The sequence below is a fragment of the Thunnus albacares genome, chromosome 9, assembly GCF_914725855.1.
Source record: "Thunnus albacares chromosome 9, fThuAlb1.1, whole genome shotgun sequence".
Classification (NCBI taxonomy): domain Eukaryota; kingdom Metazoa; phylum Chordata; class Actinopteri; order Scombriformes; family Scombridae; genus Thunnus; species Thunnus albacares.
In genome coordinates this window covers 21,856,036-21,869,494 of record NC_058114.1, presented here as the reverse complement: position 1 = coordinate 21,869,494, position 13,459 = coordinate 21,856,036, and the positions used below count along the sequence as shown (strand labels likewise).

At 39.2% G+C, this 13,459-nt stretch overlaps 1 protein-coding gene across 6 annotated transcripts in view; it reads right to left on the bottom strand.

Annotated features, from left to right (window-relative positions):
• slc44a5b (solute carrier family 44 member 5b) overlaps window positions 1-13,459 on the bottom strand; it is a 36,632-nt gene that overhangs the window by 6,687 nt on the left and 16,486 nt on the right. For 2 of the 6 annotated variants that reach the window (XM_044361468.1, XM_044361470.1), the window contains exons 3-18: window positions 9,463-9,536; window positions 7,537-7,621; window positions 7,098-7,182; window positions 6,851-6,964; window positions 5,535-5,595; window positions 5,308-5,431; window positions 5,088-5,132; window positions 3,381-3,464; window positions 2,890-3,002; window positions 2,552-2,683; window positions 2,082-2,181; window positions 1,880-1,972; window positions 1,572-1,659; window positions 767-1,029; window positions 210-304; window positions 10-113 (exon numbers count right to left, since the gene is read on the bottom strand). In XM_044361468.1, coding sequence (XP_044217403.1) covers window positions 10-113; window positions 210-304; window positions 767-1,029; window positions 1,572-1,659; window positions 1,880-1,972; window positions 2,082-2,181; window positions 2,552-2,683; window positions 2,890-3,002; window positions 3,381-3,464; window positions 5,088-5,132; window positions 5,308-5,431; window positions 5,535-5,595; window positions 6,851-6,964; window positions 7,098-7,182; window positions 7,537-7,621; window positions 9,463-9,536 — 1,660 coding nt within the window. Of the gene's footprint in view, window positions 1-9; window positions 114-209; window positions 305-766; window positions 1,030-1,571; window positions 1,660-1,879; window positions 1,973-2,081; window positions 2,182-2,551; window positions 2,684-2,889; window positions 3,003-3,380; window positions 3,465-4,730; window positions 4,764-5,087; window positions 5,133-5,307; window positions 5,432-5,534; window positions 5,596-6,850; window positions 6,965-7,097; window positions 7,183-7,536; window positions 7,622-9,462; window positions 9,537-13,459 lie in introns of all 6 variants that reach the window. The other 4 variants (XM_044361469.1, XM_044361471.1, XM_044361472.1 and 1 more) reach the window with 2 other exon arrangements.

The following is a 13,459-nucleotide window of genomic DNA, read 5'->3' as shown; positions in this document are numbered from 1 at the left end:
TTCACTCACCATAATGTACGCATTTCTGTTTAGAAACTTGATGAAATGTTCCAGGCACCAGAAGCAGCATTTGAGGCAGCAAAGCATGAATCGAGTGCATGCATTTTGAGAACCTGGGAAAATATCATCAATCCTCAACATCCCATTTGAAATGATCATTAACTTGTGTGAGAGTGGGAAGATCAGAGTCTTAAAGAGTTACGGGTTACCTTTCAGTTTTTGATCCAGGTACTCGAGAACAAGTCGGACCATCTGCACCACAGCGAGGATCAGAGAACCGAAGGCGAGGGAACCTGTGTGATAACTGTGACACAAGAAACCAAGTGGAATAATGAATATTTGAACATTTGTGTAGGCAGCATGTCCTCCTTGTTATCTGTAAAAACTAAATTTATTTTATATATTACAAGTAAACTAATGAAAATCCCACCAACATCTTAGTAGATTCAATACATGCTCATACTGGAAAATCACTTTATTTGATTTCTGCTATTCATGAGTCCCAAATGTGACTTTTGTTCATACTTAATTTTATAGAGGTAAAATAAATGGCAAATCAAAATTGTAAAGAAAGAACAGAGCACAAGAAAACAGCATGAATTTATAACAGATTATAACAGACACAACAGATTTGTGAACTATGTTTGGTTTGGAGAAAAGCTATTCATCGATCTGTGTGTTTCAAGTTTATGTGTAAATCCATCCAGATTTTTTTTTTTTTTTTTCACTTTTCACATCCAGCGTCTCTGTCCATGCAGCTACCTACCGTATGGCTCTGCTAAATGAAGAGTAGAGGGGGCATTCAGGGATGTCTTTTGGCTTCTTCAGGGCCCAGTAGTAGGATGCGAAGGCCCCGGCCAGGGTGCACTGGCCCAGGGCGATGGTAAAGTTGACCAGCCAGAGGAACACAAACAGGTTGCAAAGATGGAGGACTAAGATGTAGCGGTGGTACATGCTCTCCCCACCATAGAAGGCAAACATGCATTGTGATCCGGGGCACACTTTGGTGATATTGGTCTGACTGAAATTCTGAGAGAAAGACATAAATTTGATCTTGATGTGTAGTTGGATGGTAGTATTGTGATTTAACATTTGCTTAAATATTTCTGTTACACTTAATTTGAAACGAGTGAAAGTACACTACTAATCACAGACTAACACTTAATGATATCTATGGGATTTGAGGAAATCCTGCATTTATTCCAGGTTTGTGTAACCACATAGCCTATAAATGCTTTAAGATACACAAACCGGGGAGGGCAGGCAGGCTGATAAATAATATCTGTCACATAAGTGTTCATAGCTGTCAACCACTAATGTGATCACTATTTACGTCACAGCAGATTGATTTCAATGGTTCTAACACAGAACTCACTTCTAGCTATCAAATTTTACTTGTTACTTTACTTACATTCACTTTGATTGATTATAGTTGAGTGTGATGAAAGAATCTGACTAAGAAATATTTCGAAGAGGAAGAAGTTGCAGAGAAAGTAAACTGTTACAAGAACAAAGAACCAGATATTTCTTCAGTAAATGCACTTCACTGTGTAAGAGAGGGTGACGCTAACCTTTGGGCTGCATGTGAGGTTGGCATACATGCATTTATCGTCAGCAGACATGACCTTGTAGACTGCATGACCAGATGATGCTAAGAAGCTGAGGGCAAACTAGTTAAGGGCAACACAAAGTCCAACAAAATGTGCTCAATACAACAATCACCAACTACTTAATAAAATGTAGTCAATTTAGTTTGAATACTTCACTTACACATTGATTGGTTCTTATATATAATCTTGTGGACAATCTTAATTAACTTGATACAGTGTTTCTGAACAGATAAAACAGTTAATCAATACGCCTGAGGTTGGAAGGATACACTGCTGTGACGGCCCAGTAAGCAATGCAGATGGCCAGAAGGAAAAAGGTGATGATAGGATAGAAAAGAGCGGACATGATGTAACTGATGGCCCTAGAAACAAAAAAGATTAAACATCGTTTTGAATTGTGTTCTATGCATGAAAAATGTCAAACATACCATTTGATTTTAGGGCATCAACTGACTTTTTATTCATACTTACCTGCTTCCCTCCTTCAGTAATGCAATAGCGATTCGCAGCCTCGTCCTCAGAAATATCAGCATAATCACAATGATGAACTCAATCACAGCAAGTGAGATCACTACAAAACAGATGACACATTTTATTATTAGTCAACGCACTTGTTGTCCATTGTTGTACATTGATATGTTTTAACATGACACTTAATCATATGAAAGTTTAACCCAAGTTAGTAAATAATAATCATTTAAATCACTGTATCACTACAGAAGAATCTACAGAGATAGAAGACGCATTTGCTATAATTTTGGTTCTGCAAAGCAATATGTGTTTGGGGTCTAACGTCTGTTGAAATAACCTGAGATAAAAATACATGGTACCACAAGGCACACAGAGCAGGAACAGCCAACTGACATTTGTTATGTAACATAAAGCTCACATAATAAAATACAAAGTGTGAAGTAAAGCTATATTAGTGGATGACAACATACTGAAGATGAGCCACGTCTGGCTGAGCTGAAGGTAAATGCTGAAATCTGTCTGGAAGCCGATATCAGAAATGGTGACATTAGCACCTGGCTTCCCACTCAGCATACTGTACTCCCAGTAGCAGTGCCAGATACCTGAAAGACACAGAGAAATGAATGAAAGCTAGGAAAAGATGCAACAAAGTAAGACAAATATAAATCTCATACAGTTTGCCATGACAACAGAACTGTTCACAGCGAGATAGTTGAAAAAATCAAATGTAAAATATGTGGGCAGCAACTCCAACCTGTGTACACAGTGCTACGTAACGCAGTAGCCACCAGCAATGGTGCATACTCACCGTAGCCAACCACAGCGATGACAACAAAGACAATGAACCACAGGAGCACATCAGCAGTGTAGCGCAGCAGCAGGATGAAGAGCAGACTGACCACCATGGTTATCACCAGACCACTGCAACAACCCAAACACATACATACTGGGAACTGACCACCATTCGCAAGTAAAATTTGACAAATACATATACAGTTCAAAGAATTTGTTGAGGCCTGTGTGTGTGTCCCACATATGTATGTTTTACCACAAAGAAATTAATCTAGACTTTTAATTTAGTAAATAGCAGCTAATCTGGTGATATTTAAATCGCCTACCTGCTAAACCCCACCAATTTACGGCCTCAAGCAGGTGCAACAGTAAGAGGTATTTGCATATAAAATTTTCATCATTAATTTCACTGATGGGTCAGAGAAGTTTCTCTGCCCACAGAGGAGCACATAATCTATAAAGAGAAATGAAGACATGAAAATCACCAAAAGCCACAGCCATTCTTACATGAGGATCCAGTCCCAGGAATTTGCATAATCCTCAAAGATCTTAATGCCAACTTCTTTGGCATTCAGCAGATTGGCGATACCTCTGTGACACAGGTGAAAAGTGGGAAGGTGGGAAATAGAGGAGGTGACAAAAAAGAGATTTAATAAGAACACAGATAGGGACTGTGGCAGGCTTGTGTTATTTCCTCTCACAGTTTATTAGACTTTTTCAAAAACATTTTGACACTTTATCTTTAATTCTCCCACAGGGAAACAAAAATGAATACAGTTTCAAAATGCTTTGAAATGCAACCTCATAATCTCAGGTTATGAGCTTGTGGAGGAAAAAAAAAAGTTTAATATCATTGAGCCAAAAAACAGCATTAGTGTTACTGAAGCGCTATTAAGCAATAGTTCTACAGTATGGCAGTGAATGGTAGAGTAGCATGTAACTAAATGTGATACAGAGGAGCACCATACAGGTAAGTGTGTAATAACCAATGGGAACAAATACACAACATAAGATTGTTTTTTTAAAAAAACAAAAACAAAAAACAAAACAAAACTGTTTTACTTGTTGCCTGAATTAATCTCTAATTAAAAAACTGTGTTTTAATTTTTTAAGACATAAATATCAAATAAGACAAATTATTCAGCATAAAATATAATTATTAATTTGTTGAATTCAAAGAGTGTATTTAAATAACTCTGGTAATATGAATTGTAAACATCACACACTATAAACTTCTTTGGGATTAACTAATTCAAGTGTTATTTAACTAACTACAAGACTGGTAGCAATGTCAGAACATGACTACTGCATAGGACTGACTGCAGACTGAGGTCCCAGACATGCTGCCCTATGACTCAGTTAAATCTCTCAAGTACAGACAGAGGAGAGATGGAGGACAAGCTAACATTTCTATGGAAAAAACACTGAAAGCAGTTCTAAAAACCAGCTGCATGATCAAGAGCTCTAACTGAGTTGCCTAAAGGTCAATGCAACCCTGTCCATGGAGAAGAGTCTGGATCATATCCAGCACTGTTATGTAAACTTGTATTCATATCTAGATGAAGGAAGCAAACATATTGACCACCAGGGGGCACCACATCACTCTCTATTGTATTTGAAACAGACGGTGCACAGCAATTCATAAAGAAGTGGATTGACTTCATGTTAAGTGGCAGATATATGCCATGAACAGTTATTAATCTGTCCTAATTTCCCTCCACTGTTGCAGATGGAGGTATGAAACAGAAACAGATTTTTCTTGGTGATGAATAGCACATGTGGGAGGGTTAGTCTACACAAAGCCACTGACTACAGCGGAGGCAAGGTTAAAAAGCTGAAATAAATCATTTTTGAGACCTTTCCACTCCTTGCTGTATGGCGGTTACTTGGCTACAAAAAGAAAAGCATTAAAACATATTACATTACCAGGTAATTCAGGACAAATGACATTTAATCACAGCAAACACCGAATCATGTATGTTTATGTCATCAGCTCACTGGTTAAATACATGATTTCTCTGCTTATCCTATATCAGCCCATTAACATGTTGATAGCATATGTTTACAAAGCAGCTGTTATAAGCTTGTAGGAACCCCTGAAGTTCTACTGTTGAACTTGTAGGTAAGCTGCATGTTCATGCAATAAACATGCAAATGACTGTGAATGTGTTTGGACACATTCCTGGGCATTAGTGACATGCCCACTTATCCTACCCTGTAATATCTGTCCAGAGCTCTCTGGGTGCAGAGGCGGCAGCCCTATTGATGGTATAACAGTTTTAAAACACTTTCATATACAGGATATATTATCATACATATTATTTTACCTCAGCAAGAATTCTCAATCTAATGTTTGTGACTTTTTTATATGCATAGCTTAACTGGTTAAACAACAAAAAGACAAAGATTTGCTTTGCAGTGAAGCAGGACTTACTTGGCAGCGTCTTTGAGGTCATTGACACTTCTCTGTTTATTGACACCGTCATTGAAGATGGTCTGATTGGCTACAGTTAAAATTCCATTTCTTGTAATGAAATCAGGGAAGCACCGCTGAAGAACTGAAAGACATTTTTAAAAATGTTTGTCTTAAGTGGTTCGGCAAACAAATAATGAGCTGCCGCTGCTGTGTTGCTGTGTTTACAGTGTTTCAGATTCACTTACAAGGTCTGCTTGGCACGATCATAGATGGGCAGTCTTCATCTCGTAAGACTTCTGCAACTGACTGAAAGGGAAATAAAGGGGACAATGATCTAAACAAGAGAAAACAAGATTTATCACGGACCATTTATTCACCACAGTTTTGGAGTGGAGACCCGTTTCCCATTAAATCAACTGATCTTTCTATTGTTTAAATCAGTTGTGTGGGTTTCTGTATTTATGTGGACTTGTGTGCCTGCCTGCTGTTTATACAGTATTTCTTGTTAGGGACAACAGTGATTAAAACTGTAACGTGAGAAGGATTCAACATAATGATTAAACACTGTTAGATTTTAGATGAATACAAAGTTTAAACCAATGAATCAGATAGTTAATAACAGTGGCAAGTACAATCAGTATTTTTTCCAAAAATTAAAACTGTGATCAGAATAATAACAATCTTATTTACAGATAGTACTTTAGCAACATCTAATTTTCAGTGATAGTAGCATTAAAAGTATTAATATTGCTTTTCCTGAAAAAGACCAATAATCAGTGGTGACAGTGATGGACTAAATCCTGTCTGATGTAACACTGTCATACTTGAGATGATGTGGGAAGAGGAATCGATGATTCGGTTCAAACAGTATGACTGAGTTGTTAGGTGCTCCCACACACAATCTCACTTTCTGGATCTTACACACCATCATGCCAACGTCATCGTCACTGAACTGCTGCCAGCTGACAGAACAGGGTTGTGATGTGCATCAGTGGCTGCTAGCTCACTTCCGCCTATCTTTCAAGACGCATTCTAATAAACTCTCCATTAAAATGACAGTAGAGATAAAATTGATGAAATCTGAGGATTTATTACTTTTGATATTTGAAAGCTATATTAGGTATTATTTTCTTGTAAAATTATATTTGATGTGTTTACAACAAGAGAAGAGGATCTAAACTCTCGTAATTTAGACCTCGTAGTATCCCTTTTTTGCAATAAAATTCTGGAAATAAATATACACACTTCTCAGACCTAAAGAAGTGACATCTGGAACTACAAATCGTCTCTGAAACAACAGCAAGCGAACTCTTGTCTAGAAAAAGTTGAACTCACCAATATTTCACTATTGAGTTGTTAACATACAACAAAAGACACAAATGTCAATTTCTCAAACAATTTTGATTTAATATACTGTACTGTATCTTTGGTGACAATCTATGTACATGCATTGTCCAACATGTGTGGTATGTATGGTCTTTCTTTACACAGAAGGCATTGTGTTCAAAGACTCAGCCAGTTCACAAAACAACAAAACAGACCACTAACCACTATCTCTCACCTTACTGCCAATCTCAAAGCCCGGTTTGCAGAATTGCTTGTAATATTCCCAGTTTTTGGTATTCTGCGCATCCAGGAGAGTGGCAAATCTGTCAGGGCACTTGGAGACACAGAGCTGGAGGAGGCAACACATTCTCTTAATGAGAAAGCCCATCAATCTTGCATAATCAAGCGTGGAGGAGAAGTTGGAGAGGAACATAAAACCTTGTGAAATGTGCTGCTAGAAGGGGCTTCATTCAATGTCTTACCTGGGTTGTAGGGCACTGGAGGTTAATTAAAACTGCAGGATTGGCACATTTCAACATGTTGAAGTAGAATAATTTGGTTTTGTTTCTGTGGAGACAAATGATGAAGACAAAGAGAGGAGTCAGATTAGAAGGATTTAAAAGACTGAGAAATCAGCCCATTACTGTGCAATGTTTTATCAGAAAGCATTTACACACATGCATACACACGCACACACACATGCACACGCACACACACACACTCATACTCACACACACACACTCACACACACAGTATACGGTGCGTTAAAGTTTGCCATAATTAATCACAAACCATCTCCATGATTTGTGGTCAAAGCCTCCTGCTAGTATAAAGATAACTGTGAAAAGCTGACGGACAAATTTGGGGAACATAATTATTCCAGTGTACAAGAATTTAAGAGGCTGATATTTTTCCACTCACGCATTAAGGGTCCCCTGCTGGCCACAGAACTGACCGTGGCTGTTGGTCGGATAGACGACCTTCCTGGGGTCGCCGTGGATCCAGGCTGAAAACATATCACATTTTTCCATTTGAATTATATATACTTTTACATAGTAGACACATACTCCTAAAACTGGCTGCATTACTGCCAGGTTCCACCTACTGAGGTATAAGAGGCCACTGGTCAACTCATTACCCTCCTTTTCAGTCTCTCTGAGGTCCTAAATGACATATGCTATCAGTATTAGGGTGTGTGAATCTGAGAGCCTGTCTAGTTTTCTATATAACAGAGGAATTACTTGCTACCTAAGGACAAGCATTGCATCATTATTAAGCCATCATCATCATTATTAAACAGCTGGATCTCTTAGATCAAAGAGGGTCCTGTATAAATCAAGAAGACTCCTGAATGCTGTGAGTGCATCAGACCAAGGTTATGTGTGTCTCTCTGTGGACTAACTGAGGAGAACAAATAACCAACAAAATTAAAAACACTAGACCACAATGGAAATCTATTTGGAGGGCTGCATGTATGCATATTAATTGAGAAGAAACATCTACACTGAAAAAAAACAACAACAAAAAAATCAATCCAGTTTAATTTGTTCTGTTTCTCAAGATAGGAGTAGCAGTAACCCTAAAATTCAATTTACTAAGCAATTCTTGTGTTTCAACTGTTTGCCCAACCTGAACAACACAAGTGTTAGGGCCTTTCACCTTGCCAGTCAATGAAGGATTGTGCTGAATGTGAAACAGCACAACAAAGGCAGTCTACAAGTCTTTGACACGACAAGGATGATGAAACTGAAAAATTATGCAGAAAGAACACAAAGTTCTCCAGCTGATTGCTGACATGTCAGTATCTATTTGAAGTCACATCTATTGTCAAGGCTCCTGCTCTATCAAATTATTGGGAAACAGAAGTCTTTCCCATACAAAGATTGAGATGTGACTCCACTGACAACAAGATGGCCAGGGATGGCACTTGTAGTGACAGTATTGGGAATAATTTGTGATGTACATTATACATGTGTGAAAAAGGAAGAAAGAAATGTATCATCATTTGTGCTGGCTGTAAAAGGAGGTGTATTTGTATAAGAAAGGGGTAAAGAAAAGTGTCAGAAAGCAAAAAAGTAAAAGAAAAAAATAAAAGTGTAAAGAGAAAATTAATTAAGAGAAGAGAGAAAGATAAAAGGGTAAAGAAAGAAAGAAAGAAAGAAAGAAAGAAAGAAAGAAAGAAAGAAAGAAAGAAAGAAAGAAAGAAAGAAAAAAGAAAGAAAGGGAGAGCTGATGTAAAGATTCACTTGGCCTCAGTCAGTTGCAAACAAAGTAGACACTCTTTCACACTTGTTTGAACTGAATGGCTTCAAGAAAAATTGAATGAATTGGGAGACAAATGTAATCAATGGTCACCCAGTCAAAAACTCGACAGGGACATCAAAAACAGCTTTAGTAGCACGATCACCTCATGTCAATATACAGCAGAGTGAGCCATACAAGCTGTATGTTGTAGCGTAACTCTCGTTTATTAAAAGAATAACCCATTCTCTGGGGGAGCTGCATTTTTCAACTCCCACACACTTTTCACAATCAGACATTTTGTTGAATAACCCACCATGAAATGATAAATAAGTCAAACAAAGAAAACAGCTTGTTTTCTCCTTAAGTGTTGGTGCATCCTGTGGAGAGGATCTGTCCTGTTTTGTTTGTGGTAATTATTGTCAGACAAAAACTTACAAACAAAGCACACACTTTCCATTCACCTTTCCATCCAATTCACCAGCTAGTTGTTATTACTTTCTACAACTTCCAGACCACAACCAGACCAGTACATATCACCACCGTTGTGCATGTGCACGTTTTTTTGTGTCATTATGAGACTTTGTGGCAATGTGTCAGACTCACCCACAGTACCCAGGGCGATGTAGCCAAGGATGACAATAATGAAAATAATACAGCAAACCACATCAGTGCAGCTCCTGGGAAAGAAAAAAAAAAGATGTGAGTACAAGTAGTAGATCAATGACATAGGAAACCAAGATTACGTGAGAAAAATAAGGTGATTTATTGAATGGATGGTTGGTTATTTAATGCCTTTGTCCAAACCAGTATCATTTAGTGATGCGTCTCCAGGGGGAATTGAATTCATTTACAGAAGGGGGGGCAGAAAGACATTAAGTAATGGATTTGTTTTAGATATATTATTTGTCCGTGCTTGTGTGACCTCGTGTATAAACTCCAAAAACTCCATGTATACAGTTTTGAGTGTTTATTATTAAGATTACAGTGGACACAGGCACTGCCTTTTATTTGCTGTTTGCTTCCTCAGTGCTTGAGATGGCATTATGGTTGTCTCTAACCTCAGATTTAGATTTGATGTGGTTTCAAGGCACACAGCTCATCAAGTGTTGTTATGAAAACTTCATCAAGTAAGTGGTAGAATGTAAAAGTTAACAATACATTTCTTGTCTAAAGGAGAAAAAAAATGCTGTGGGTTTAACCATTTTATTGCTGGTAATCATAACATTAACCTGACGTGCCAGATGGATTGTTACACTGAACCATTTTAGAAAAGGGCAGGTACTTTCAAAAAATACATGGCAGGTGATTGGATGAACCATCTGTCCATCACTGTCTATCACTGTCTCCCCTTACGAGGCAGCTGGGTTCACATTGCTGATTGGTCCTTACCACCGGTGGTTCGGACCAATCAGCGTAACTTGAAGCATAACTTGACACAAGCGCATAACTTGAAGCCTGACAAAATAGATTCTCACGTGATGTTGTAATCTCACGATCTTGTGAATCAAGCTGCCTCACAAAGTAATCATTGCATAGCTGCTGTATGGCAAGTGAGTTTGAGCTCTATATCTGGGTACTTGCTACCAGGCATGACAAGGTGTCAACTTTACACTATGTTCTCAGAGAAACTGTGGTAGAGCTCCCCGGACTTTCTAATGAGGCTCTGGATCCCCCCAGAGTTAACTGTCCCACAGGCACACAGACAGCTATTTGAAGGTTGCTTCTCTCTCCACAGGAGCCTCAGTCTGCTGGTTTAAAGCAGCGTCTCTGAGTCTCTCCCTCTCTGAATCTTTCTTCACTGTCTCCCTCCCTTAACAAGCTTTCTTCCCATCCTTTCCACCCTGAGAAAAGCTGCCAGTCCAGCCCCTTCTCAGTCCTTAGTTTCAAAACTATTCAGACGATGTGCATTAAGCCCAGCCTTTGAATAAAGCCAAGTTCAATACACTGTGCACAGTAGTGCCATACAAGAGACATATGTAGCCCGCCAAACACCATATGCTACGCAAATTGACTTGGCCCTCATCTCCTCCATTTCAACCCTTCTCCTCTTTCACCCAGAAGAGCAAAGCCAAGGTCAAAAGGAGGCCTGTGCTCAAATATGCAACACGTTTGCAGTTCTTTGAAAAGAGAAATGTCCTTGTATTGTATGCAGCATGGTTACAGGGTTCTAACCACATGGTTCCATACATACACCACATATGTGCTGCTTTTCAGCCTCCAAATATCATTTCATTATTAACTAGCAGACAATCAAGAAAGACAAGAGCATAGATGCACACAGAAGATATCAGCTGAGGAGCAAACCATACTATAATAAAGTCCTTAAATAGGTGCAAATAAGTTTATTGAATGCACTTTTATGACACACATATAACTATTTAAAATATATGCTTAGTGTAGCCTCTTAGATTAAGGGTCAGCTGTGTAATTTAGGCTTGCATCATAAATTATCCTGGAATGTTTGCAAGTGCAGCTGGAATTATGAGCTAATTTTTATGGGCCTGCATTAATAACTGCTGCAAGCTTGCAATCTATGTTAATGGGCTGCTTTGGTAGATTGGTTTGCTGAAATGAGCAATACAGAGGACTGGAAATCTTTCCTGTCCCAGCAGGGCAGCTAATATTGCTTGTTTCTCATTTCAGAATAAGATGTTTCTACTATCACCACTCTTATCTGAATAACAAATTAAGAATGTAGAAACCTGCAAATTCAAAATGTGATATCTTCTCTCATAGCCTGGTCAGCACATGTGGGGCTGATAATAATTGACCCAAAGACCATCTGCTCTGTATCTTCAGGCAAACATCCAAACATCAGCTGGAGCCTCTGTTAGATGACATTTGATGACAAAAGACTAAAAGAGCAGTTGGAGATAAGGCTTAGGGACTTGTGACACATATCAAGCTGCATTTTTCTGAAAGCACAGCAATTATTTTTTGGAGATAAAGAAACAAAAGAAGCTAAAGTGGAAACATCTCTGCCTGGTGAAGACAGCCACAGTTTTACACTGACAATAAATATGAAGACAACCTGCAACACCACCAGCAAAGCTGTTGTTAATATTGTGCATATTATTAACAAAGGGAGACAAGGGAGTATGATTTCATTTCATTCAAAAAGAAGAAAGGGAAGAGCTGTCTGGGTTGCCATGGAGATGGTTGCATTCCTGGTCTTTGAATCCCTCTTCATCCTTTAGCTAGTAGATAAGTTAGCTGTCACTCAGACACACATCATCTGTAATTAGAGCAGGTGGAGATCTGAGGGGTGGGACTGTAAAGCCAACGTTGCCCTTTCCACCGTCATGTGACTGTTACTGTCTTTTATCTCAACTCCCTCGTATAGACCCTGCATTATTAAGACAAAGTGCAAACACAGCACCACAGTACTAATACAAAGTCACCTTTGAAGCCTGCAAAGGTGAGTGTTGAAGGGAAGCTGACAATGTGAGGAGAGTGAGAACAATTCTGCTTTGTTCTCTTATATCAGGAAAGCAGGCCACATAGGCCCCGTTCACACCTGGCATTAAAATGTGTCTTGGGTGATGTGATCACAAGTGGATAGTTCTAAGTACAGGTGTGAATACACCCAAGACGCACTGAGGGTGCACTGAGATCCAATCACTCACACCATATTCTGAGGTGGTCTGGGTCGCATATGGCCACAATTGAATGTGTTCTGGGCCACAGTGAAGGACCGCCTACTCAACTGATGTCCTCTGTATAAGCGTACGTACTCATTCACGCGCCAATAGCATCATATTAAGGTGCGAAACAATAAGAAGAGGCCACAACAACAGGCAAAATGGATTCTCGTGGATGGAGTACACATGAAACATGCTGTCTGATTTCCATTTGAGCTGAAGAGTTTTGATTTTGCCCATGTGCCAAGGTCTTTGCAAACATCTTCTTTTCCGGCATACTAGGCACAGGAAGTGCATTGCTGCCTCCTGCCAGTTACAGACAACAATGCATTTGGTCTTTGCAGACGGAAATGATGTATATGTTTATTTGTATATAGAGCGAGGAAGTGAGATCCACTCACAAGTGGTCACTCGAGATGCAAGTGGAGACGCACTCTAATGCCAATGTACTTAGAGCTGTCCACTTGTGATTGGATCACCCAAGACGCATGTTAATGCCAGGTGTGAACAGGGCCATGGACTGTAAGTCAGATCCAAAATATGATCAAACTGGCGTCACTCCAAAACGTCAGCTCTCCTCAGATGTCACTTGCACATACATATAGGGACCAAAGCATTGCCCTGCATGTGTACTGTGCTGGCAGGCAGTGGTGCTTTGAAAGAAAAAAAAATCTCTGTTGATGGGAAACTTTTGTGTCAGTGCTTTATTTGCAAGGCTGATATTCTGCAGGAGCCAAGGTGACACAGATGGCAGCAGTGCCACAGAATAGCGTGGGTGCCACTGTGGTGTGAATCTGCCAGACTGTCCCTGCTTTGTAACAGACATTAACAGGAAGAGATATTTGGAGGACCAGATTTGCACACAAAAGGGATATTTCTCATGGTCACAAGAGCTAAGAGGGACATAAGAGCTTAGAGTGAACAGCAACTGAGACCATGTTTCCTTTCCCAATAAATAT